The sequence below is a fragment of the Pipra filicauda genome, unplaced genomic scaffold, assembly GCF_003945595.2.
Source record: "Pipra filicauda isolate LSUMZ 115617 unplaced genomic scaffold, ASM394559v2 scaffold157_size4220110_pilon, whole genome shotgun sequence".
NCBI lineage: Eukaryota > Metazoa > Chordata > Aves > Passeriformes > Pipridae > Pipra > Pipra filicauda.
This window is the reverse complement of record NW_024104073.1, coordinates 385,056-411,830: the sequence shown is the minus strand read 5'-3', so window position 1 is coordinate 411,830 and position 26,775 is coordinate 385,056. Positions and strand designations below refer to the sequence as shown.

At 40.4% G+C, this 26,775-nt stretch overlaps 1 protein-coding gene across 1 annotated transcript in view; it reads left to right on the top strand.

The window, feature by feature from the left end:
- Positions 1-5,395: 5,395 nt before the first annotated feature.
- The window catches only part of SH3BGRL2 (SH3 domain binding glutamate rich protein like 2), a 42,537-nt gene continuing 21,157 nt past the window's right edge, over positions 5,396-26,775 (top strand). Inside the window, exons 1-4 of the mRNA XM_039379124.1 lie at positions 5,396-5,424; positions 5,578-5,629; positions 6,173-6,685; positions 6,734-6,922. Coding sequence (XP_039235058.1) covers positions 5,396-5,424; positions 5,578-5,629; positions 6,173-6,685; positions 6,734-6,922 — 783 coding nt within the window. The remainder of the gene's footprint in view (positions 5,425-5,577; positions 5,630-6,172; positions 6,686-6,733; positions 6,923-26,775) is intronic.

The window sequence follows — 26,775 nt, the reverse complement described above, 5'->3', positions numbered from 1 at the left end:
GACTGGAAAGACAATGCATGGAAGGACAATGATTTCTCTACCCAGTGCCTGAGACATTGTATGGTTTCTCATTTATTTGGCTGCTGTTTAACCTAGCTTACATTGCCTTCTACATGTTCCTTTGTTCAGTGTATTAGTTGAACAGATTTTATCTTTGCTGATCTGCCAGGCCAGCCAGCTGGTTTCCACCCAGTGCACTCTTGCTCTGAATCCACATCTCTTCCGCTTCTGCACAGGCAGTAGAGGGTCCTCACTGTTAAAACCATCCCATGAATCGCAACGATTTCCCATGTAGGGCAATACGGCCTGTCTGCAGCACATCCCTAATCATTGCTGCCATATTTTCCTCTCCTTTCTTCTCCCTCCACCAGCTTCAGCTCAAATTTACTAGTCCCCTCTCCAGCTTGGGTCATCCCCTCTCCAGTTTGGGTAATGAGACCCATGTGGTTTCCACACTCTTTCATTCTTCTTGGTCCCTGGTCATGAAACCTGCAATGCCATCAAGGCAGCACTCCCCTGGCCTAGAAGAATGCCAGTAGGTTGTCTGCAGCTGCTTTTATGGAGTTGAATTCATGCCATTTATGCATCCTGTCTGTGGGGAGAGCCTCTGGCGGTTGCATGTGATCTTCTGCAGAAAGATGGGCTACACCTCTGACAGGGTAGGCGTGTCCACACTGCACCTTTGGCCTCTGAGATGAGGATTAAGGGTGAGCCAAAGTCTCTCTCCTGCTGGTTCCTAAAGGTCATCTTAAACCCGTGACCGAGTACAGTCTTGTGTCCCCTCAATGTGAACACGGCCCCCATTCGTGGGCTTGAACCCATGCTTGAAATGAGCGCACACATAGTCTTTATCCTCAAATTTATGTCAGCTGTCCAAGTTTGAGATGTTTCCTCAGCTGTCCAAGTTTGAGATGTTTCCCCATCTCTCTGTTCTGTGAAACATGTAAAAAACTCCTGACTATAAAAATGTTAACTATTCTTAGTTCATTTAGTGCATACACTTTGGGAAAGCTGCCAGTATTCATGTACTCAGCTGCTCCTTATTCTCCACAAGTTTGCTTGCTCTTTGTCCTTGTATACGTAAATATTATTGCAGACCCAATTCTCCCGCATCCTGCAAGAAATGAATCTTCTAAATGCCTTGTCAGAGTAGAACTGGTCAGACATGGAAAACCAGCTGGAAAACAGCCAAAAGGAATGTGGTGGTAGATTGTTTTTCCAAGGACTTGGCAGAAGGTCCCTCCCGGAAACAGCTAGCAGGAATGTAATGCTCTATGGCTGCTCCCTGAGTGCACTTCACATCTTGAGTGCTCACTAATTCAGGTTTCATTGGAACTGCAGATGGGAAAACGGGATTTGTGGGGGGTTCCATCCCTCTGCAGTAATGAAGATTACTAAAGGTTGTTCAAACTAGCAGAAATAAGGATGCAAGCCTACGGAACCAGCCATTGTTGAGCCTGATTTGTTTACAGTATCTTGGACTGAAAGAGTAGGCAGAGTAGAAGGCTGGACACTGAATGAAACTTGCCTGAGTTCCTGCCCCTCAGTTAAAGGCACCATCTTCAGCAACGGTGAGATCTTTAAAGACATAAGTAGAAAATGAACTCTGGAACTTCTTATAAAATGTAGCTGCAAGTTTAAGGGATGATGACTGATTTAATACAGAATATGAAGGATGTATTAATCTCCAGGTTCAGTTATTGCATGTCAGATGACTGAGCTGTATCAGATGATGAATTTCACATGAAAATGTTTTTCTTTTCAAAGGTCCTTAGTATTAGGAATTCATGGAGGGAATCAAATCAGCCACAGATACTAAAACCAGTCATGCTTCAACTGAAGAGCAGCAGACTAAAGGGCAGCAGCTGAGAAGAATGGACCCATGCAGCTTTGGAATTATCTAGGTATATTTAGATTTAAATGGCATGAAGGAAGGCTTACTCAGCTCTCTGTGGATTTTTTAATCTTTTTATATTTGTTTGAGTTTACTTTTTTCAGTTACCTATAAAGAGATGGAACAGAAATCATTCTGAAATCAAGAACAGTGGTACCTTTCTGCTTTCCTCAACATGCCACAAATTTGTGAATGTGAGTGTCAAAACCTTTCTCAAAGTTGTTCCAGCTCTGCCTCTTTCCAAGAATCTCTTTGTAGTAGCTTCAGAGTAATTCAAGCCAAAAGAGAAAAAGCTTTATCTTGGGACATTATCTCTAAAATCTGACCATGGGGAAAGCTGAGAAACACTCTTAAATGTAAACCTCTGGCCACAGTGAAGGTTCTGGAAAAACAGAGTCTTGTGTGAATCTGAGCTTGTTATTGAGAGATGTTGGTGAGTAATAAAACATCCAAAGCATTCCTGTAAGGGATAGGGTGATCTTGACTAGGGGCTGCCTGTTGTGCATGTAGAGGAGGACTCATAATAGCATGTAAAACACACAGCTGCAGGCATTAAGCACAACTGAGAAACTGTACCCTGGAAGTTCCTTTGTGATTAAAATGATACCTTAAAAATCCAGTGGCTTTCAGGATGAATGCAGAGACCTGGGCTCCAAACAGCATTATTTCATATACTTTCAAGCTGTGTCTAGCCAAGTTGTTTATAGGCTATCAGCCACCATGCTGAGTGCCATTATGCAACAAGTGGAACAGTCCTGTACTTACATTATATTACTTTGGCCATTTTGCATGTTTTAGAGCCTTTAAGTTATCTTTCTCTTGGGTTCTGCAGTGTAAGAGCAGCTGATGATATTCTGTAGCTCTGTCGAGGCTGGAGCACTATGTTTTCTCTACTGTTTTCTGCTCCCTACCATGACAGTCACATTTCTATCAAGGAAGATTGCTCAGAACAATCAGAGCTTTTAATGAAACTCTAAAACTGTATTTTCAACATTTTGAAAATTAACATTTTTAAAAAAGTACAAAAGAATCCTTTAGAAATTTCAAATATGTGGATTGTTGCAGAGTCTATGTGATCTTCCTGCTTAGCAACATTTCACAGAACCCAGAGAAGTAACTGATGGGTATCAACAACACAAAGACCAGAAAACTTCTAATATGCCTCAGACAGACTGTTCCTTTCAGGTGAGAAATGAAGCCATCTTAATCACTTTTTCAGTCCTGAACAAAATATTCTCTTTCTCCCATATTTTGCTCCTATTCCTGTTGTATCTTGCTATACAATTCATCTTTTATCATAGTCAGAATGTTCTTTGTCCAAAGTTGTACTTTTATACTTCTGTTTTCACATACTCGTATGCCTTGGTTTTGTGTGTACTTTGTTACCTTAGCAGCAGTAAAGTTCTGTTTAATCTTCCATGAATACCTGGCATAACAATGAATCATTCTTACCATGAAATCTTTAGAAACTACCCCCTGCCCCTCCTATAAGCATTGGAAACTGCTCATAAATCATTTTAGCAATGTTTTTAATTTATTACATTTTCTCTACTTAACTAGATGTTTGTACCATTGTCTTCAAGCCTCCAGAACTGTACAATAGAAATGGAGTTAAAGTATGGCCTTAAATAAATGGCTTCAGGACATTTATCAGCAGCAGCTGCAGGACAGAGCATGATATTCACTCTTAACCTGTACACCACCTGAAAGTGCAAAATGTCACGTGATGATTGGTTTTACTCTCCACAGAGTAATAGTTCCCTGCTTAGGAGCCATGTAAAGTAAGAGGCTGCTCTACAAGCTTTAAAATCTTTAACTGCTCAGTGTAATGTTTCTTTCCCCTAACTTTCTGTATTACTTCCACGATGAAGTAATCGTGGCTTCTTGATATGTATGGATACACTAGCAAAAGAGATAAATGAGAAAGTTGTCTGGATTTTCAAGGCCTGTGTTGCATCCAAATTGATACCAAGAAGTTAGGAGTGCAAAAATTTTAGCCCAAAATATTATAAATTTACTTAATAAAGATTGAGAACTGCAAGAAAATTCATTGAAATAATTGAAATACAGATTTGTTCAAAATCTGCTTCAAAGGGTGTTTGAAAGGATACTTTAATTAAGTTGTTGCATTTGTTGTCAAGTGGTTGAATGCAGGCAGGAAGCCCCCTGCTCTGTCTTGGATGGTGTCTCTAAACATGTGTGGAATAAGGATGCTGAAGCTTTGGCTAAAGCTGTGTCAAGTGTAATGGTTGGAAGACCTCCATGAGCTCTGACACTTTAGCTCACTTTGAGTCTATCAGCTCTGGCCATGAGTTTAGCTGCTTAGACTCTGTTTTGAAACTCAAACTGTAGGAACCTCCTGACCTAAGGGCTACAGGAGCAAAAGGGAGAATCTAAAAACAAAAAGAAAAATGTATATTGCCTTGGCTGGCTACAGATTAGTTTGGGGTATTTGAAATGGAATAGTGGGTCTGGATTCTTCTAACAGGTGATAGTTTTACCTTTTCAACTACCTCATTTTTTCCTCATAGATTTTTGTGAATTTATGCAGCTCCGAAATACTTTCAAGTGAACTGAAATGAAAGTTGTTTGTTTTCCAGATGGGAAAGGAGACTAAATCTGTGGCTTTTGAAGGTTACAAAGTAGAAGATTCTTAAAAGGAGAGGAAACAACCTTTAAAATACCTTAGTTACAGTTTTTACAGTCCCATTAGAATTCTTATTTTTTTTATTTACAGCTCATGCTTTTTCCAGTTAGTGCCATTGCCACATAGTTTCTCTAGGCTACTGGTTATGTGTCAAGGCTCTCTCTGATAGGTAGGAGCATCCTCTTCTTCTATTTACTGAGAGATAAAGGTGTTCAGTAGCTTTCAGAATCAGACTTGCTATAATTTTTTTCCCCAGCTGTATTTAAGAAATATAAGAAAGCAGGAGTTATTAACATTACAGTTTAGTGCTACATATTAATACTGTGAGTGAATCCCATACAACCAGCTGCAGTGAGTTGCCCCAATTCTATTTGTTTCATAAAATATGGCCAAAATTGAATATTAAAACCAATATTTTTTAGTAGTGAGTAAATAGAGAAATAAGTCGGAAGTAAGCACCTCCATCTTTTAAAGAAAACTTAAAGAAACACAGGAAAATATGTTGTTCAGAAATAATCCTGCTGTGTGAAGGAAATTCACTGAGTAAGGTAATGGGAATTTTCCAGCAAATTCCTATAATTACACACCTATCACAGAATTTTAACAAGCTGTTTGGTGTTACCTTACAAACCAACATAAAGAAAAGTTTGTGTCCTTCGCTCCTTTTGCTGAGCAGTCAGCAGCAATTAAGCAGTAAACACTTGTTGGTCACCGGTTAGTGGTTCCCACAGTAAAAGTTATGCTCAAGTGAAGACAGGAGCACTGAAGCCAGAAAATCTTAACCTTTGTACCTAAGTGTACTCTGAGGAAGTTTACTCTTATTTTTCAACAAGCACTCTCATGAAAACGAAGTAATGCGTAGCTATAAATCTTTGCAGGATTGGTAACTGAATTCACATTTTGGGATTGGACTTTATATTGCTGACATTAAGCTCCACTCCAGAGGACAGTGAAGTCAGCTTAAAGCTTCCCAATGACTTCCACAAGATAAATCAAAGCTCAAAGTGAGCACTGAGCATTTTATGGCTCTTGCTAGGTACCCTCTTCAAGACCTGCAGGATTTCAAAACAAATGATCAATATGAAAATGTAAAGAAAGTTTTAAGGACATATTTAGCAGCAAGTCAAGGTCTGTGCTTAGTCTGGACAGCAGAAGATCACTGAGGGCAGTGGCAATGCAAAGGTGTGAAGGAAGCTGACACCACGCACTTTAGCATTGGGGTGATACGGTTGAAAGGGAGAGTTTAGTCAGAGGAAATGAGTAACCATCTGGCTGCAGGTAGAGAAGTAAGAAGATGAGGGTTACAACTGTAGTAACATGTGTAAGGCTGCCAGCTATGTGGTTCTTAGACTTTAAATAAAGACAGGCTGTGTCCTCACAGACCCAAAAGCTGATGAGGGCTGTAGGGATTCCCCTTGGTCCCTTGCAGATGAGCTGACTGACAAAGGGTTATTTGGGGTTATCTGCTTATCCCTTTGATTAATAACATCTGTTCCACAGCTGACAATATTGGGAACTGTACATCTGTACCAGAGAATGAAAACAGGCAGCACTGTTTAACTCCTTTGGGATGTATGCTGTAGGACAGCTCTCTTGCCCAGTGGCCTACTCACCTTGTGTTGTCCCTCTAGCTTGCCTCTATAGGGATACCTGCCCAGAACGGCTTCATTTTCCACCCATTTGGCGCAGCAAGCGGCGGCCAGCGGGGCCAGACCGGGCCCCAGTGGAGCAGAGTTGGCAGCTCCGCACGGGGCAGGAGGACCAGGAGCAGCCTGAGCTATGAGCGAGGAGCAGCTCTCTTGGCGGGGTGGCTCAATTTCACACGTCGTTCACCTCGACTGGTGGGCAGCGCACCTGGAGGGCGGCACAAGCCCCTCTTATCCTCCCAAAGGCACCAGGTAGTCCCGGGCTCTGGGCACAGCAGCTGGGTGCGGGCAGGCTGCCGCTCGTCTCCGTTTACCTGGCAGGCGGGCGCGGGCAGGCTGCCTCCCACCCCCGTCCTGCGGCTGTCCCCGCCCGGGCAGGACTACAGCGCCCGTCGGTCCCTGCGCGCCGCCCCCACATTCCCGCCTCTCGCCGCTATCGCCTGCCTCTTGCCAGCCGGGAGCCGGACCCGGCTCACCGAGGGGGGCTGCGGCCGCCGGGCAGAGCAGGGCAGGGCAGGGCAGGGCGGGGCGGGGCGGGGCGGGGCGGGGGTGCTGCGGGCGGTGGCCGCCCTCGGGGGCGGTGGCGGGGTGGAGCCGGGCGGCCCCGGCCCCGTCCGTGCGGGGGAGCGGCTCCCGCAGCCTCTCTGCCCTGTCCCGTCCGCTCCCGCCGCCGCGGCTGATGAGGTGAAGATGGTGATCCGCGTCTTCGTCGCCTCCTCCTCGGGCTCGGTCGCGGTGAGTGGGGGCGAGCGGCGGGGAGGAGGGAGGGAGGGAGGGAGGGGAGCGGGGCCGCCGCAGGCAGAGCTCAGACTGCGGGGCCGGTGCTGCGCGGGGCTGGAGCCGCCGCTCGCCCGCCCCGCGGCTGCCGAGCCTGCCCTCGGCTCCCAGCCTTCGTCCCGCACGCCGACACGGACCCCAGACCCAAGAGTGCGTCCGTGGGCTGTCCTGGAGCGCCGGGCTGAATTCGCCGGGGTTGCGTGTGCGCTGGGGAGGAAAAAGACAACTATCCCCCGCAAGGTTGCCAGAGCTTAAACTAGTTCGTAAATTGTCTTTGGCTAATCAAGCACCCCAAAACCCCTTTGTAGGGGGCAAACCTTGGGTGTGTTTAAAGGGTCTCGAAGGTGATTAAACAGGGCTAAATTTGCCCGCCTGGGAGGCGATCAGCAGGGGAGACCGCCCCGAGGGGCGCCGAGCCCGGGCAGGTACGGTGCTTTGGTGCCTGCACCGCTGCAGGATGGACAGATAAATACAAGGAGAGCCCAGGGACACTGGGCTTCAGACCATCAGCACCTCTCTGCATTAAGAAATACTCTAGAAAAGGTACAGTTCCTTTCAAACTCTTTTTTGAAAAAGACATCACTGCGTTTGGTGTTTAATTGAAACTCATACATCATTCTCTTGTTGAGTTAATTATGCGTGTGACCTATGAATTTCCATGTTTTCATATAAAGTGACAGTTTTCTGTTAAGGAAATCTGGATGTAAGTGTTCTACTAAATTTGTTCTTTAATGACAAATATCAGAATGACTTAAATATAACTGATGTTCTTTATGCTTCAGCAGTGAGGGCAATGGCATTTTTTGCATTGCAGAAGGATGTAGCACTGAATTTTCCCATCTGAAGATTTATTGTGTGTTCACTTCCTCCAGCCTTTTACTGTGCGGTACTAGTTTTCAGTTCAGTGGCATGATGACAGGTATATGTTCTGATATGTTTTGGCATGAAGTGTTCAAGATGCTTAGTGGCTGCATTACAGCTAATAAAACCTAATTATCCATTTGAGTAGCCAACTGAGTAAACAGAGTGTCTTCAGAACTCTATAATCCAGGTCCATCAAGCATCCATAAGAGAAACGTCTTCTTCCCCACATGGGCAGTTGTTTCACGCTCTGGTAGCTTAGTATTGCTAGGTTTAGTTTCTGTTTCATGCCTCATAGGTTGAACAATAATGCATAGGTTTGTATTTTGTTTTTGTCGAAGCTGTAGAAAAGGGCCACATAGTTAGCTCACCCACATCTCCGGTCTGCAAGGAGGTTATTGATAGGGGTTTTTGGTTCTGCTCTCTCCGTACACTGGCTGTCTGCAAGGTACATATCCTGTTAGCAGCAGCAATATAAACCTCTTAACTATCTATTAACCCAACAAACCAAATCTGAATTTGACAAGCAATTTAATTTGCACATTAGTTCACTTGCTGACTTTTTTTCTTGGTTGGACTACAAGAAAATGATATGTAATATGGGTAACAGTTTGCATTCTGGTGATAGTGAAGTTTCTTCATCTAGACAGCAGTACATCTGAGTACAACCTAGCCAGAGAAGAACACATTATTTAGTGATTAAAGGTACTGTTATACAGGACAAAAGCTGTGACATCTCTTTTCGGTCAATTTTTCTTCATCTGTGTTATTGCAGCATTTAAGAGCTTTCATTATGGGCTAGGTTCCTGCTGTTCTCAGTGTCATATCATGGAGGCTTTTTTTCTGTGGGCTTTGCAGGGGGTGTCTGTAGATCCTGGCTAAGTGATAGAGGAAAATGAAAAAGAAAAAACTAATATTAGCTAGTTATGTGGGAATCTGCATCTGGAGAAAAAGATGGTTATTATATTGTATTGCATGTCTCTAAACGTGGAAGTTTTAAACTTATTTTCATTCTCCTAGAACTAAACTTTAGTGTAAAGGAAACAAAGAGTGTTTGAGTATCTAATTCCTTGTTATCTCCTCCAGCCTTCAGCATGACTACATCAGCTGTTTTTTGGGATCCTGTGCAATTCATGAGACAGGATGATTTCCCTGTCTAGAGAAATGAGTATCCCTTATTGATCCTACTCTGTCTCCTGCTAAAAATGGTGTCAGAATCCATGATTTAATTTCTACCTGTAGGTCAACCTGAGTCAAATTGTAATCTAGCTGCTAGTGAGAGTGGATGTTGCTCAGATTAGTATCTGACCTGCTGTAATTGACCAAAAACTTCTATATGTAATACTGGCTGATAAACAAAAAGCAATGTTGCTGTGACACAATTCACTTTCCTAATCTCACTACACATACTTTGTTAAATTACTTTTTATTTAAAAAAAAAAAAAGTCCGTGTAGACTCTAAAAAGTCCATGTAGGATAAGCTTTTGTTTTGGTAAATATAGTGAGCTAAACTCTTTGTGTGTGACTCCTTTTGAAATCTTCAGAATACTGAAGTCAAATGATAGGCGTTTGGCTGAAATATTCCTGAGAAATATACTGGTTATGTAGTATATAACCAGGCTTCAGTCAGCACAGGATTCTGTTTGCGTAAGTATAACTTCCTCTGGAAACTACTAAAATATTTATTGATCTCGATACTTAGTGTAATTTCTTTTGTGAGAAAGAAGATAAAAATATGCAATTGTCATACATAAGTCTAAGAGATAAGTGCACACAGTGTTTTTAGGGGTCATTCAGAAGAATGAGAAAAGGAAATAATTGGAGCAGATGAGAAGGAGCCAAGAATAATATGAATTTTCCCTTCATTTCATCTTGGAGTTCTCCTTGCAACATCTTCCAAATATCTGAAGGTTCTTAGACCTTTGAGAGGTTACTGGTAATAACTGGTTTTTTTGTGTTTTTGTTTTGTTTTGTTTGATTGGGGTTTTTTGTTTTTGTGGGTTTGTTGTTGGTTTTTTTTAATAGAAGCTGTGAGTATAAACTCCTCATGAGCTTCAAGTAGCTCACAGATCCCAAAACCGAGTTGTTGCTTGAGTGGAAACATTGATTTTCAGTGTTTAGGGAAGCTGGACTGTGGTTTTAGCCTGTAGGGACGCTGTAGACAAGTTTCTGAGACCTTCTTGTGAGAAGGGAGGAGAGAGACATTGTGTGTGTGTGTACATTTCTGAATAACCTCATGTTGTTTGAAGCATGCGTTAGGCAGATCCGATTGAATCACAATGTGAAACCTCTGAATAGGCAGGCAGGCATGTTTCTACAAGCCTTACTGTCTCCTACTTTTTCTGACCTGAATTTCTACTTGTGTTGGTAAGCTGTGTCTTGAATTCCAAGCACTTCTTTGTAGGGCTGGGGAGACAGGCTTTGCTACTTCTCCCTGATAAGGACATTCAATGTTCTTTTGTGCCTAGGAGAAAGGTTATTTTTAAAGTAGCCTTTGCTTTTCTCCCTCAGCAGCGTTTCAGTGTTTTCAGGAAATAGCTTATGTCCGTGTTTTTCACCAAATCATTCCTAGGTGACTGTAATTTCATTTGTTTCACTTTTCCGAGTCTATTAATAAAAATTTACATTTGTGCTACCATATTATGTATTGACTCATAGTTAAATGGTTTTCAGTGTTTCAAAGCAGCTCTTTGTCAGGAAGCTGGTAGCATGAGCTAAGTAACTCTATGTCTGGAATTCTTACAATTATCTAGAAATACCAAACCAGAGAAGACTTCAGTCTTGCAGTCAGAGGACTGGGGATCATGTAAGAGGAATATCGTTGAAGAACTTTCAAATAATGGAGAAACTTCAAACAACTGCCTCACTTGTACTTTCTTCTTTGTGATATTTGTTTATTGAAACTTCCCCTGTTTCAATATGACACAATGGGAAGAATCTACTCTGACTAGTGAGAGATTTGAACACACAAAAATGTCAGTGGAAAAGCATTTCATAAGGTGAGAAGAACACATCACTGAAATGAATTCCATTTAGTGTACAAGGACAAGTTCTGCTCAACCACATTCTCCATGAAAACATGTTTAGAGGGACAGGAGAATTTTAGAAGGAACAGCAACAACTTGAAAAGAATAGACTTTTTTTAAATGACCAAAACTTGGACTTTGACTCCTGCTACTGAAGAGAATTATGGATTTTTTTACTAGGAAGCTTGATAAGTGCAGTTACAGTTAAATTGTTTCTACAGCAAATATTGGGTTTATGAGACTAAAGCTTGGGTTTTGTTTAAGCGTATTATGGAGGTCAACCAAGTTGGATTTTTCGTTTCCTGGAATGATTTTAAATCACATTATAAAACATTGGAATGTCAGAATAATTACAGTCAAGTTTGTTTGGTTCACATGTTGTTGGGTAATGTAATGAAGACAAATACAGTGCTAGCATTCTTAAGGCTGAGCCGGTCTCCTATCAATGGTGAATTTCAACTCCACCCATGTTTGTACAAAGTCACTGTACTTCAACATTTCTCATAGCACTTCTCAGGAATATTGTGCATCTCACTGAGTGGGGTGTGGAATAGATTAACTTATAATATGTCACTTAGAATATCCACCATCTAACTTTTTTTTTTTTTTGCTTCTCTGCACCCCAAAAGCACAACAGCTAAAATTGAAAGTGATTTGATTGAGTGATTTAAGTGCCTTTTGTGAAAACAGTTAGTTATGGTGGTGATTTGCAGGAATTTACAATTTGTTGCATGTAATTTATGGAAGTTCAACTACCTATAATATAAAATAATAATCTTTGCAAATTATGAACATTATCATGCTTTTTTAAGTTTATAATTTAGTAAAATCAGAGCAGCAGGTACGTTAGCTTTTCAGAATTGAGACAGTCTTTACAGTTAGAAGTGATCCTGCAATATTTACTTGGGAAGTAGCAGTAAATTCTTAACCACAGAATTGCCTAACGTGTCAGCATGCTGAGGGTACACCTGTTGGATTGGATCTTCAAAGCCTGATTTATGAATCCCACATGAACGTCATACTTTGTCACTTCACTTGCTCAAGATGGTGCTTTTGGTTGTACACCTACAGAGCAGTGCTGTAACCACAGCAGTGATACTGGATGAAAAAAGCTGGATCCTTGTCCAGTCACTGGACACATCATGTGTATCCATGTCTTGGACACTGGCAGTTATATCATGCCCATAGGAGAGATCTGGAGACTTTCTGGATTTAGTCCCTTTGACTGACAAAATTAGTTCCCTCATTCTTCCTCAAGTTTCTTATCGTTGGGTCAGTTGTTTCATATTCCTCTTTACTGGCTTCTGTCAGTCCTATTTTGCAGGGCTGTGGTAGAGGGGGCCTGAGAGCCTCACTCATGACTGTGGATTCTGTGAGGCAGGGAGGTCAGTTCTGGTTTTCACCTTTAGCTGGTTTTCACCTTAAGGGCTGACTGCCTGTGGATCTAGGTTTCAAGTCTGTATTCCAAATAAGTCTAAATTCTAGTTAATTCTCCTGCCTTGTGATAGAGAGAACTGTGAACCTCTGAACAGCAGTTTAGGTAGCTCAATGAACATGTTCAGGAGGGAGCTGAGTGAGAACCCTAGTCACAAGGATGCAGGTGGAATTTGTGTATGGTATTCAGTACCTAACAGTTGCACCATTCTTGTATGCTCTAGTGCTTTTCAAATATTTACATTTCTTCTTGGCAGATAAAGTATGTCAGAAATAATGCTACCTTGAAGAACATGCTGTGGACTACACAGTGTCGTGAGCAATAGGACAGTTACTGACCTTTGATTACAGTTGTAGCTGTAATAAAATTTCAGAGGAGGTGTTGTTCTGACTGGGTTTAAGAAAACTTTTCCCCTTTGTTTTTCTATAGAGCACAGCACTGTCAAAGTGCGAGTCCCCAAATGGGCATACTTCACTGATGGTGACCTGTTCTCCTTAATTTTCCACCCATATCGTCAAAGCCTAGAAATTCTTTTTCCTGACTCTGATCGTAGTGTCAGTGATCACTGGATGTCACATATAACTGAATTTGAATATATTAATGAAAAAGAATATTGAAATAATAACTAACTTGTATGCAATTTATTAGTACAAATTACTTTTGGAATGCTTTATTTTCCATATTGTTTTGCGAAATGGAAATTAATTTGGGCACATAACTATCTAGAGAAGGAAAGGCAGGGATTGAAGTACTTGCAGTTCTTTGGTTGTCCCCATTTTGTTGTCTGACAGTAGTACACCAACATATAAACTGTCACATTTACAGTTGTCATTGTCACATTATTCTCTGCCAACATTGCTGCAGCTGAGAGGTGAGGCTGGTGGCTCCCATGCTGGAACACTTTAGATCACTGCACCTGCTCGTTTCAGTGCTGCTGAAATGAAGATCGTGGTAGCAGCAACTTTAATCTGGTGAATTCCGATTGAAAGCAGCACGTTTTCCGTATGCAGCCTGCTGCATGCTGAATGTCTGGTTTCTTGTCACTACGAGGGTAGCTCAGCAAAGGGACAACGAGGTGAATTTCACTACATTTTGGCATCACAGAACTGCTTTCCCAAAATTTGTTCAGCTATTCTTCTGTAAACCTAGGTCAGATATTCGCTTCCTCTCTAGACCTTTTTTTCCCCAGAAAGTATTATCTGGGCAAAATATGCTAAGCACTAGAGGTTTGGGGGGTGGGTTTTTTGTTTGGTTGGTTGTTGTTGTTGTTGTTTTTATGAGCTAAATATCTATGTAAAAAGAGATATTAAAGAAGATATTGAATTAAGGTCATTGCTCGACTAATGTGAATCCTGTGATCTGCAGTCATTTACTAGGTTGTGGTGTTTAGTGTAGTAAATTCATGTAAGATGTGATCCAAAGTTTGTTGAAATAGGTGAAAACATCTTCATTGTCTGACTGGGCTTTTGTTCAAGCTGGATGATTTCCATGCTTATCATTAAACCCAAATGGTATCTCATGTGTATGAAAAGTTCAGGACTTCATTAATGTGTATTGTTCTGAAATTTTTTTTCATACCTGTAAGAGAGAAAATGCTCCAAGTTGGAATTGCTCAAGTATGTCTGCAACATTACATGTCCTCATTAGCAGTAAGGAGGCATGAACCTCAGGATATAATCTACCTAAAATGAAAGAACTAGCTTGTTGGTAGAAGGGTTGTATTGGACTCCTAAGCCTCTGTCCTTTGGCAAACCATAGCAACTGAGTACCGGCTACATGTGTTACAGTCCACATTCTAGGCAAGAGAGCTGAATTTCCTGAATCTCCACCTTCTGGTGGACAGTAAGGCTAGAAACAAATAATTAGCTCCTGCAAAGTTATGTCTCTCTTTTATTACTGAATACTTCCCCATTTTTAAGTTTTAAGGACATGTAGGTAAAATCGAAGAAAAGTGAAAGTTTACTAGGCAAACTTACCTGATAGTGCCAAAGCCCAGCAAATCTTGCCAATGCAGTGGGACAGTATTTATTCAGAGTAAACTATCTTTCTTAGTCTTGTAAGAGCTTGAAAAAAAAATCCTATATTTTAGCGGATACATCGAATATTCTGGTTCTAATAGTCTTGCTAAAAATGAAGTATACTGCTGAGTTTCACTTGCTGTATGAATGCTTTTGGTTTTAATTTAAATACAAGCAAAACTTAAGTCTATAATTCAACATGTTTCAGCTGACCATTGTTAGATTCTCTCTGATACTCTTCTGTACTATCCATTTCCCAGTGTAATTATTTCAGACAGTTTATACATCTGTTTATCCAATAAGGGAAATGTAGAAGAAATTATTTTTTGGAAAAATAGTCAGCATTTAAGGAAGTTCTTCATCGTATAAAATCATTATCACCTTTGTCTTTAGCAATTTGAATGGAACTTGGATATAAAGAATTGTCGCTTAACTGGTAACCAATGTATCTCATTATTAGCAAGTTCACTAATGGCAACAGCTTCCTCAGCTGCAGCCTCAAGTGTTGATCCCCTAAGGGAGTCTATCCGGAAGGAAATGCTGCTATCTGTGTTTTGCTTAATGTGTGTAAGCTTGCTAAGAGGAGTAATGAACACAGAAATGCTGTATTTTGTAGAATCTATTCCTAGTTGAAATCTACTGTATCTAACATTCCAGTATGTCAGTGTTTTTTAGCAGCTCAATTTTTAAATAAGTTTTACAGAAGATAACGTTATGCAAGTCCCGTAAGTTGGGAAATTTCCTTCCTGGCAAGGCGAGGGGATATCTAGGGGCAGCAGTAGTGTTTCTTACCTGTAGCTGGCAATGGAAAAAGTCTGCAGTTAGCTGCAAAAGTTCAAAAAGCTTCTGAGTTACTAAGTAGCCATGAGATTGTTTCTGTAATCATCTCTCCTGAGGTTGGTATATTGTTTGGTCGGCACCCACTAAATGGGCAAATTGAGTCAATTCAGAAACTTAAGTCACTGTTGACTGTTATTTCTGAAAACACCAAATTTTAGTGTGACTCATGTAGGTGAGCAAAGTGTGACCTGATCTTTCAAGAAATGACTCAAAGTTGTTGGTAAGAGGGCAGAAGGGGTGACTGAGATACAAACATTGTACAGGCAATTAATTTAACATAGTTTGTCTCATAGGAAGAGAGCGTGCATATAAAGCTTCCTTTCTTTTCTTGCATAGGCTTTGGACCTCCATCTGTGAAGTATTTTGGGGTGAAATCTTTTAATTATTTTGTTCAAAATAATTAATGGCAGTGCTTCCATTCCGGTGTGCTGCTTTACTGTAAGAGATATTTGTCACCATTCTGAATGGGCTGAGTTTGAAGTGTGTGGATATTCTTCTTTTGGGGTGAAAAGAGCTACAGTGATGAGGAACCTTCTCTAAACCAAGTTATTTCTATCTCATTAGTGGGGGAAGAGAAAATCAATTTGATTTTACATCAGTAAACAAGCTTATTTAGTCTAGATTTAATATTGTACTTCACTATAAACTAATCGAATTTGGCACAGAGAAAAGGGATTAACTGTCTTGCTAGCTGATTTATGAAGAGAAGCTCTTAGGAGATGCAGGTTGTTCAGTGAGTCATGTGAATCATCACAGCATGCCCTTCTGTTGCTGCCCATCTCCCTTGTGTAGGACAGACCTTGCCTTCAGAGTTTAGAGTTCCAGGATTTCTTTTGCTGTTCTCTCTCTGGATGACTAATCCCCACCCTTCCTACTAAGACAATGTGGGAAAACACAAAACGTTTCTCGTTTTACTGCAAGGAATAAACTTGCACAAGTTAACACCTGGGAGTGACCTTTGTATATGTATTAACCTGTATTTTGTTTGAATATACATATGTAGAAATGTACTTTTGCGTACACACATATATATGGAGAGAGAGATCTACATATATATATGGAGATAAATATATATGGTTATATATATATATATATATATATACAGTGTATGTTATGTATGTTTATATCTGTGTATATGTGTGCATGTAGGTATGTTTCTTAACCTTGGAATCACCGATAGATACTAATTATCACTCGGTAAAAAGTAAACCACTGATTTTTGCATCCCCAGAAGAGAAATAAAGACAAAATTCTGGTGTGTTGGTTACTCAAGATATGTCAACATCTGTCAGGGCTGTGTCAAAAATGCCTGATATCTGTCTTCTATGTAAGCTAGAGTGCTGAAATGATGGTGCTTGCTCAGCTATCTCTGTTATTCCACATCTCTGGCCTATACTTAAAAGCTTTACTTCCATACTTATTTCAGATAATGAGGTGTTTGCAAAATATCAAAATAGCTATACCAGTGTAAGATACCCACCAATATAATTGTGATGGGTAATGGGGGCATGCAGTAGCATAAATATTTCCCTTCCTACCTAGGAAAAAGGTAACATGGGTGTAAACAATGTTTTGAGGATTTTTATGTAACAGCTCTCACAGGGCTATTGGAGGCAATTGAAGACCTTAGTGCTGATAACTTCTAAGTTGCTCTTCTACCTGTTGCAGAGCTCCAGGACAGAACACATGCCTGCAGTGTTATGCAGTGCTCTTTGTCATAGCCTTGAGCATTTGCTTTCATGAATGCGAAGATGGACTAGTGATACATTGACCCATGAAATCGAGCGTCTGCAGCACCAGGCCATGTCCAGTTTTGTCACTCTTGCACGAGTGATGATAACTTTTGGCAAGCTTCTACTTGTGACAAAACCTTAAATAACCACAGTTTGTGGCTTTCAGAATGTCTTGTTTCATGGGACTGTTCTGTTGAAAACTGCCAGCAGGGTTACCCTCAGAGCTTTTTTTTGTAGGCAGAGCCCTGAAAACATGAACTTGTATTTCATGTTAAATGGAAATCAAAGCATGATTGTGTATGTTCCCTTCACACATGCTAACAAGTTTTTCCTGTTGGCTTTTGGATTTTTATGTTTTTACAAAAAGGCAGAACATTGTTTACTTTCATATGGTAGGAAATATGGCCCATCGAGATTCTTTTCACCAATCCATGTAATGCAGTCCTGTGAATTGACTGGATAGATCCCAGTTTAAGCAAGAGAATGTGACTCAGTAAAAAATTCATCAGAATTTAACAGTGGAAATTCTATCACAACTTCCACAAGTTTGTTTTGTGTCCTGGCACTTTCGTGTGCTGCAGAGGATGATATTGGGTATTATCAGTGCTATTAAATCCTTTGAGTGATTATTTGGAACAATTTAATAGTAACATTACAAATCAAATTTCTTAATTATGAAATTGGGGTCTATGTTTTTTAGAGAAAGACAAATGAATTTTTGTGTGTCTTCATTTGAAAGGAAGCTTCCTTTACTTTGTTGAACAATAGAGCATCAGCAACTGAAACCTGCCATTAAGTTGCTGCAGGGATAATAGTGAAATTATCCCTGTCTAATCTAAAGAAATGCAATTCAAGTATGCATTAAACCTTTGATCTGGATCTGCATCTCCTAAGGTCAGACAGTCTTCCTGAAACATCTCTAACTGAGTGATCTGATATGTGTATATAGAAGCAGAGATGGGAGTGGCATTTGAAGGATTTAAATAGCATCACATTTTTCAGTAGGAACCTCCTAGGAAGCTAAAATTGGTTAGAAAGAAGATACAAAACCAGTCTTTGATCAAAGAAGACAGCTGCTGTGAAGGCCCTGATGCACAAGCAGTCCCATCCTGCTCAGTGAAACTGGGTTGCCTGCAGCAAGGTCTGTTTTCTAGTAAAGGTTCCCAGCATCAGGCCCCAGGGTATGAAAATCTATGGGTTTATGCAGAGTGGTATTCAGTGATAACTTTGGCTATGTGGAGGTGACTCCTGTTGACCTTACAGGAAATATGTTTGCAGTTTATGGGATAATAATCAGATGGCTGCCGTGTTAGGGGATGCAGCTAGTCACTAAGAAATGAGTCTGCAGAAGTATAAAAGAAAAGAGAATTTACAGATATGGAGCTCCAAGAACACATAAGCTACATGGATATAGCTGCATTTGTTAAAAGAGAAATAATGTTGACATTCATTAATAAAGTTAGAAGCCTTGTTCTGCTCAGTTGAGTCAAAGATAATTTTGTTACTGATCTGAATAATAGCAGTGGCAGTCAGCCTTGGTTTAGAAAATGATATCAACAAAATCCATCATCCTAGCCTTACAAAAACATACTGATAGAATGTTGCAGTAATATAGTCCAAGTTTATCTGAAGTATGACATTTGTCTAGAGCCACAAGTGCATTTTTTGGTTGCAGGTTCATATACTGCTGGGAAAACTTGTAAATATCTGTAAAAACATAGCACAACAAATTCTGAATTACTTGCATTGCTGTTACTGCTGTTACTTGCATTGTCAGGGTGTGTATATCTGTAGTTGGCAGAATGACACATCTGTGCCATGTGGATAGTAACTGTCAGAAGAAAATAAGGAAAGCATTGACAACTTTATTTCACATACTTGTTTTTCAAATTCTTGGGAGCATTTTGAAATTATAGTATCTCTGGTCCTTTAGATGAGAAAACAAGTAAATGTAAGCATAGTCCTTTTAGGGAAAGGCTAGATTTCCTACCACCCCTACCCCCTCAAGTGTCCAAGAGGTCTTATCATACTTCCAAATTCCTGGAGGAGGATTAGTACCTATGTGGGAGAAATATGGCTTATGTGGGAACAGGATTTTTCCATTAAGCCCAGCATACCTCTGCTGGACTAGGCAGTACTTCAGTTTTGGAGCTTGCCTAAATGTCCTTAAAAACTCTGCCATACTGTCAGGAGACTCTGCTGCATGTGACATCTTGCGGATCCACATTCTACATTCACTGGCTCTTGTTTCTGGAATAGCTGGAGCTGCAATTGGCTGTAACTGGGTGCTGGGCTATGGGTCCTGAGTGCCAAAATATAGAGGGTGCAGCCCCATGAGTATGGTAGAAGATGGCCAAGAAATTTGTATCTTGAGCTGGCAGAACTGACACCCCACCCATGCAATGAGACTGATTACTCGTTATGCCTCATGGGCTGCTGGGTGTTTTTGTCCATTCTGATAGGTAAATACTCCTATGCCACTGGGTTTTGATGCTTAAAGCTAATGAGAAGGAAGAAATATGACCTACGTTTTTTAGTGCAGAAAATTTTTCTTTTATATCTCATTTGCAATAAGTACAGAAAACATAGCTGGGGATACTTTATTCATTGTGACAAAACAAGGTGATTGATAAATACATAGAACTAGTTCAAACACTTTCAGTGCTCTGCTGACTTACTGTGTCACAAAAAAAGATAATTGTGTGTTTTCATCTTGAAAGTTTAGATGATGAACACGTTACATAATAGGTAATGTGTGTTCATGTCTTGTTAGGGAGATTTTGTGGTTTTAAACTTTTATTTTTCTTTGCAGAATTTAGAGTAGAATAGAATATTTCAGTTGGAAGTAACCTACAATGATCATCTAATCCAACTGCTTGACCAGTTAAGGGCTCACCGAAAGTTAATTAAAGCATGTTATTAATGGCATTGTCCAAATGCATCTTAAAAGTTGACAGGCTAGGAAGCCTGTTCCAGTGTTTGACCACCCTCTGAGAAAAAAGGATAAACCTCCCCTGACACAGCTATTATGTGTCTCATCAGTGGATACCAGGGAGATCAACACCTCCCTCTCCACTTCCCCTCCTCAGGAAGCTGTAGAGAGCCATGGGGTCATCCCTCAGCCTCCTTTTCTCCAGACTAGGCAAGTCCAGAGTCCTCAGCTGCTCCTCATAGGACACTCCTTCCAGCCCTATCACCAGCTTTGTTGCCTCCTCTGGACACATCCAAGGACCTTCACATAAAGTGTGGGGCCCAAAACTACACACAGCACTCCAGGTGGGGCTGCACCAATGCTGACTGCAGAGGGATAATCGCTTCTGGTGATGCTGTGTTTGATGCACCCCAGGATGTGGGTTGCACTCTTTGCTGCCAGGATGCATTACTGACTCATACTATTGGAACATTTTCTTACTTTCCAAAACCTGCTTATAAAATTGCTCTCTTTGGTGCTATTTCAGTTAACTTTAAACAATTACCACATATTTAGCGTTTTAAGAAAATAAAGAAACAAAATGTTTTTCTTCCCTCCACAAAATCATAATTCTACCAAGCAAGCTTGATGCACACTAACAAAGTGACATCTCTAAATCTTTGCAGATTTTTAGCTATAGCACTATTGGACTTCCACATGCACGACACCAAACTATTCCCCACTCTCCTAACTCTGCGGTGGGAACTGTGAGATTCAAAGATCAGCTTTCTGTTCGTCTATGCAGGTCAGAGTTTCCAATAGTTCAGAACTTGACAGTTCTCATCTACCTTGCTGAGCTGGGACCTTGCTGGAAAGCAAAGGATATTCTTCAGAATCAAATAATTTAGACAAATCAAAAGAAATAAACATATGAATAAACATAATATAACATGGAGATCAGAGAACAACTTGCATTTAGTTATGAGGTACTGAAGAGTAGCTGAATTAATTAGAGTTGCAGTTGTCATCCTTGTATTTATGTGCAGTATACATTTTGAAAAGGAAGATAGATGTTGCTTGTTGAAAGGGTTTGTTTCATGATGTGAAATACTTGCTATAAATGTGCCACTTTGACAAAAGGGAGTAGTATGTGGAGGAGTTAAATGTAGAATGCTAAGCAGGAGATTTAAATTATTCACTGGTATCTTTGAGAGGTTTCTGTTGGAAAAATGTAGGAAAATAACACTTTCTTTTTAATCGCTCTCTTAAACTACTGGAACATATGGTAAGTCACAAACAAAACCATCTATCTATTGAAAGAAGTTAGCTGCCAGCCATGGTTTGAATTGTTAGTCTTTTGAAGCAATAGTCTAGTCCTGCAGGAAGTTTCCATCAGAAGTTTCTGATAGCTCTGGATATGCATTAGGAATCCCTGAGACCTTATAAGCTGCTCAAAGTTTCTCTTGTCTTTTGTGCTAGCCACTAGGATTGTCAACTTTCTTAAAAAAAAGAAGTCCTAGCATATAATTCTAATAATTTTGACTTCTCAGCTCGTTGTTGACTGAGACATTTTAAAAACAAAATCAAGTTACCAGCAAACTCTGGTAATCTGCCCTCTGTTTTAGGTAAAGTCCAGTCATAGAAGAATCAGCATGCTTTCCCAGTGTCCTCACAAGGAAATACCTATGACTAGGAAAAATCCTGTATCTGAAGCATAAATACCATTTCAAGTGAATAGGAATGTTTTCAGGGTAGTGTAATTTCACAGAATGGAGCTCTGTCTGTAGGTTACAATGTACACTAGCAATAGGCTTTGCAGCTCCCCTACAAGAACAACCAGCCGTGCATCCTGACCTTCAATCTGGCAATCACCTGCTTCTTGCCAGGCTAGGCAGGGAACCTTCTTGCTGTGTTTCTCAGTCTACATGGAGTAGACATTATCTTCTTTGGCTGCTTGTCTGTCTCTCTGATTTGGAGCTGCCCGTCTGTATACTCAGTGGGACTTCCAAGTTCTAGTTCAATTCCTGTTGCAAAGTCTTCAAGTTTTACTTTGTTTTAAGCCATTTTTTATTTTCACAGCAGTGCTATTTTTTTTTTTTTTTTAGTTTCACATTGATGCAACAGAATGCAAATTCACATCAATAATTGGAAGATAGATCCAGCTTCAGTGACATTCTTATTCTTTTGATGAAGTAATGAGCCAAAATTTGGATCTCATAATGTCTGTTTTCCTGCAGTCCATCAGAGACTCGTGTAAGTGGATTTTTCAAGACTGTAAGGACACATTGTTCCTACTGCAAGAAGAAAATTATGATAGAATCACTTACTTAATTTGTGTACTTCATTGGCATGTCTTGTTTCGTGAAATACAGAAGAAATCAAAAGAAGTAGACTTAGGAGTGACTTTAGAGGCTTTTTCAGCCGATTACAGCTCAAAGGCACCCTGTGTGGCACTGTGTCTAGGTGATTTTTCTGTAGAACCTTCTCCTCTTCCTTTCTTGGTCTTTCCCCTTTTTCTCTTTGTTCAATTTTTGTCTGTCCTTTTCCCTTTATATTTACTGAAACAATGCTTAGTAAACCCCTGAGCAAATTCTCATCTCTTGTCTTGAGCAGTGATAGATGTATTTGTACTCGCTAAAGACTTCTTCATGTTTCTGAATGCTACTCTATTACTTGCACAGAGAACAATGATTTCAGACAAACTACCTTAAATAAGAAACTTTTCCCTTCAGCTTATGATAGACATACGTAAAGACAGAAATAGATTTAAATGCATTTGTCATAGTGCAACATCTGGCAAGGAAAGTATCATGTTACGAATGCTTTGGATGTGGAGCAGTCTACTGTCTTTGTAGCTCTACAGAAAAAGAAAAAGCTTTCCTTTGCTGACTGCTTGTGAGGCTTTTAAAAAACAAACCAGTCTCAAATTTTAGTTGTATTTCTTAAATACTGGACTCTTTCAAAAATACCATGCATACATTACACTGAGGTAAAGGTGTGCACGTTACCTGGCTTCAGCAGCTCCCAGAGACCTGCAAACTGATTTTTCGTAAAGCTGAACAGATTGCCCTCCCAGTTCAACAGAGTGTTTCATATTGTGTGTCCTTAATTATGTCTCTGTGTGCAAGCAGAAGATTGCTGCTAGCAGGAGACCAGGGCAGTGCAGACTGCATGTGGCCACTGTTCACAGTCTGTTCCATTTCTTTTCAGACGGAAAAGTTCTGGGGTCAGTTTTTATGGTATTGAAACATTTTCTTGAGGATGAAGCATTCAGGTGTTTATTATTGCTTCCTTATGGAGCAGAAATGTATTGGAAACATTGAAAAGAATGCAGATGTTGCTAAGTGTGTTTGTAGAGGCATTGCCACCTCTTGGCTTTTCTAAGGAAGGCGTATGTATACTTGCAGTTAACACTGTTTAGAATTCTGTTTGTTTGATGTGGTTGGGGCTTGCATCTCTTTGTTAGAGCATAGAATCTTCTTTTTATGTGAGAGTATGTGTTAAACCTCATCTGTATGAGAAGTGAAGATTAGTAATCCTCTGCAGTAGCTATATTATATTTACATTTTACACTTCAACAGTCCCTTTGGTTATGGTTGCATGACTTGTAAAGGCAGAGGCTCACATATAATATTTTCAGTTGTGGGAGTGAGCTGAGCTTGTGTTTATGGAACACAAATGCTGCCTATGCAGTTCATATTTCAAATACCTGTAGCTGGTCATGCTTCAGCCTCTGCTAAGCCATTTTCTTAGGATGCAGTTTTGTTACTGATATAAACTGATGAGATTGTGGTACTGGTGTTATTGATGCTCCTTCCGTTGTTTCCCTGGTTCCTGCATTATGCTTCTGAAGGAAAAGCTGCAGGAGCTACTTGGCAGGAGGGAAGAACATTGTGTCACCTCAGTGACAGCCAGCAGTGAGATCTGCTGAGCTGTATTATCAAACTGTGCTATAAAGGTGCCCCTGCCAAATGGAGTACATTCAGATTTTGGCTGAGTCAGTGGGTGGATAATGTGGCTGATGCAGTTCTGGAGTAAGGGCAGGTGTGAGGAAAGCGTAACCAGACTGAAAGGGAAGGAAGCAAATCAGTGGGACCATCTCCATCTTTAGAGGCACAGATCTAAATAGGTGTATGCCAGGCTGTGAAACAAATATTTGAGGTGAACTTAGATGTGCATTCACTTTTCGTTTTTTAAATGGGGGACTTCTAAAACATGCCTGTGGTCTGACAAGCCAGCTTAGAAGATAACCATCACAGGGCTTTGTTCTCACTCCGCATGTGTGGTCTGAATATTTTTTTGGGGTGGGATTTTGTTCTTGGGATCTGTTTGGAATGAGTGGACAGTTCAGGTTAGGCTTTCAGTTCCTTCAGTTCCAGGATGAAGAGGCTGTAGGACAGGCAGTGCAACACATCTCAGTCACCAGCCAGTGCACAGAGTGGGGCCTGCTGTCATTTCCTTCACTTGCAGGCAGGAGGACAGAAACCCAGGGAACACCTTATCTCCAGAAGATGGGAACCAGAGTCTAGAGCAGAAGACTAACCTTCTGCATCTACTTTGAGAGCACCAGACACCCAGCAACATGCCTGCTGACAGTGTGAAGAAATTTGAAACTGAGAATGTGTCTGCTTTGTACCATTTATATTGACTGGGCTAATGAAATAAGGTGGAGAAGTTGTCTTTAATCATGGCTATTTAACAGTTCCTATTAATATTGCTACTTGAGTCATCTTGCATATAGCATAGTAGAAGTAATATTCATTTATCCTATTTGAGTTAGATAAGTCCTGGACTAGTGAGTTTTTTGCATGGTATTGAATATCTTGGTTAAAATAGTACAGAATAATGAAATGCTCCTGCCATTTAGTAATAAAGAGACCACATGCTATGCTCCTCTGGTTCAGCAGCTGTCAGTAGGCAGCCTTTCTAGTACAGAAGAACTTCTGAAAACAGATTCAGGAACCATAGAGAGGGGAAAAAAAAAGAAGGAAACTCTCACCTGTTGGAAGTGATGAGAAGCTTCCAAGGAATTTTGGATAGAGGATGTGATCTGATTTTGCTAAACCTCTACTCCAGTCTGGACATGATTTATGATGGTAACATCCTCATTTTCTCATTCTGCTGTTAAATGAGCAATGGGATTTCTCTTGTAACTGGAGAACATACTACTCTCTCATATTACTTGTGTGGGAAACGGAAACCCTAGAACAGAATAGTTTTTAGTGTGACCAAAGACATGAAAGGTAAAGTGTCTGAAAGCTGGAAGTCAGGTAAACTCTGAACAGAAGCAAGCAGATATTTTTTAAGTGAAAACAGTTAATTAACTATGGGAACAATTTGCAAAGACTAGCAGATTCTCTGTTATTATCAGTTCAGGAATGGAGCTTAGAAGGAAAAAAATTTGAAGAAACTCTACTCCTGAGAGGAATTAATTCAGGGATGCTGAAGGTCAGAACAGATAATCCCAGTGGTCCCACCTGGCCAGACCTGAATATGTCTTTTTCCAAAGCAGTCTGAAAGTCTGGCTATCCTCCTGTTACCTGTTGCAAATCAGTAAAAAAAAATGAAAACTAGGGCAGAAAGACAGAATACTTAGGCTACAATAGACTTGCTTCATAAATTAGGCTACTGGTTAAATTGGGCTGAGTGATTAGCTCATTTTAGCAGTTTCGTATGTCACAATGGACATCCTATTTTGGCTGCTTTTTAATTCTAATAAAGATATCAGCTCTGAATATCAGGATAAAATTGAAATGTCTCTGGGGATTTTTTTCTGTCTTAGTTTTTTTGAGTAGAAATATAGATTAACAGTAAAACCAAACCCAGAGAAATGATGTTCAGAAAACAATCACCCTTCTAAAAATAGGGGAGACAATAATTGAATTATAATAGGAGACCATTAGCTCTATCAGAGTTTTCTCATCACATTTAAAGATTGATTAGGAACATATTATGTAAAGATTTTCCTCTGAAACTTCACAGTGGATATATGTTTTGATGGTGTATCTCAGTGTCTTCTGGTGTGCTGAGAGGTATTAAACCCAAAATATTTTGTTGCTGAAGCAGTCTGTCCTGTAAGACTACAAATGCTTTCCCAAAGAGGTGTATGAATAGCCTCCAACCAAGCTTTTCTAAACATGGTACCTCTGACAATATGAATACTGTTTTCAGGTTCCTTTCAGTTGCATCAGACTCTTGACAGGAGTTCGGATCCTCCGCACAGACTAGTGAGGAAGGAAGAACTGACACTGCTCTCTGTGCCGTGTTGTCTTTGCTCAGTGTTTCATGTGGCTGAATGCTGGGAGCTTTTAGAGCTCAGAGTAAGCACAGATGAGAGCTGCAGCAGGATTGTGAGGCTGACGCACTCCTGCGGCACAGATCCAGTTGTAGAGGGACACAAAGGTCCTGTGGTTTTCTTGGGGAATAATCAGCTGGCTTCTGTTGTGGCAGATGCTCTGAGCATCCGTCTTACACAACAAGGCATAATTTAATAGGATTTTAAATGTAACTAATGCTCTTGTTTTAGTTTATAGGCTTGAATCAAATCACTTGGGGGAGGAGGAAATGCTACTTTTTTGGCTTAAAATTTTCAGGCTATTTTGTTTAAATTTATGCAGCTGGTACATCCACAGCTGATAACTCGTACAGATGTCATGTGGAGAAATTGTAAGGCTAAAAAAACCCCAATCCAATCTATTTCACTTCAACATCTTAATTAGTTTTATAAAAATAAAAGGAGAGATGAAGAAATATGTGTTTGTGGGAGAATTTTCATGGTGTGAACTGTAAAATAATAGGGATCTGATTAAATCTAAGTTGCAGTTAAACTGCTGCTCAATGTACAGGGTACTGGAAGATACTGTACTGGAAGGTACAGCAGATGAAAATGGGTACATGTGGCTACATCTGTACTGGTGCATGACCTGGCCCTGAGAATGGAGCTCTCTAGCACTCTGAAATGGTTCGAAGAATGGTTACTGGCGCAGA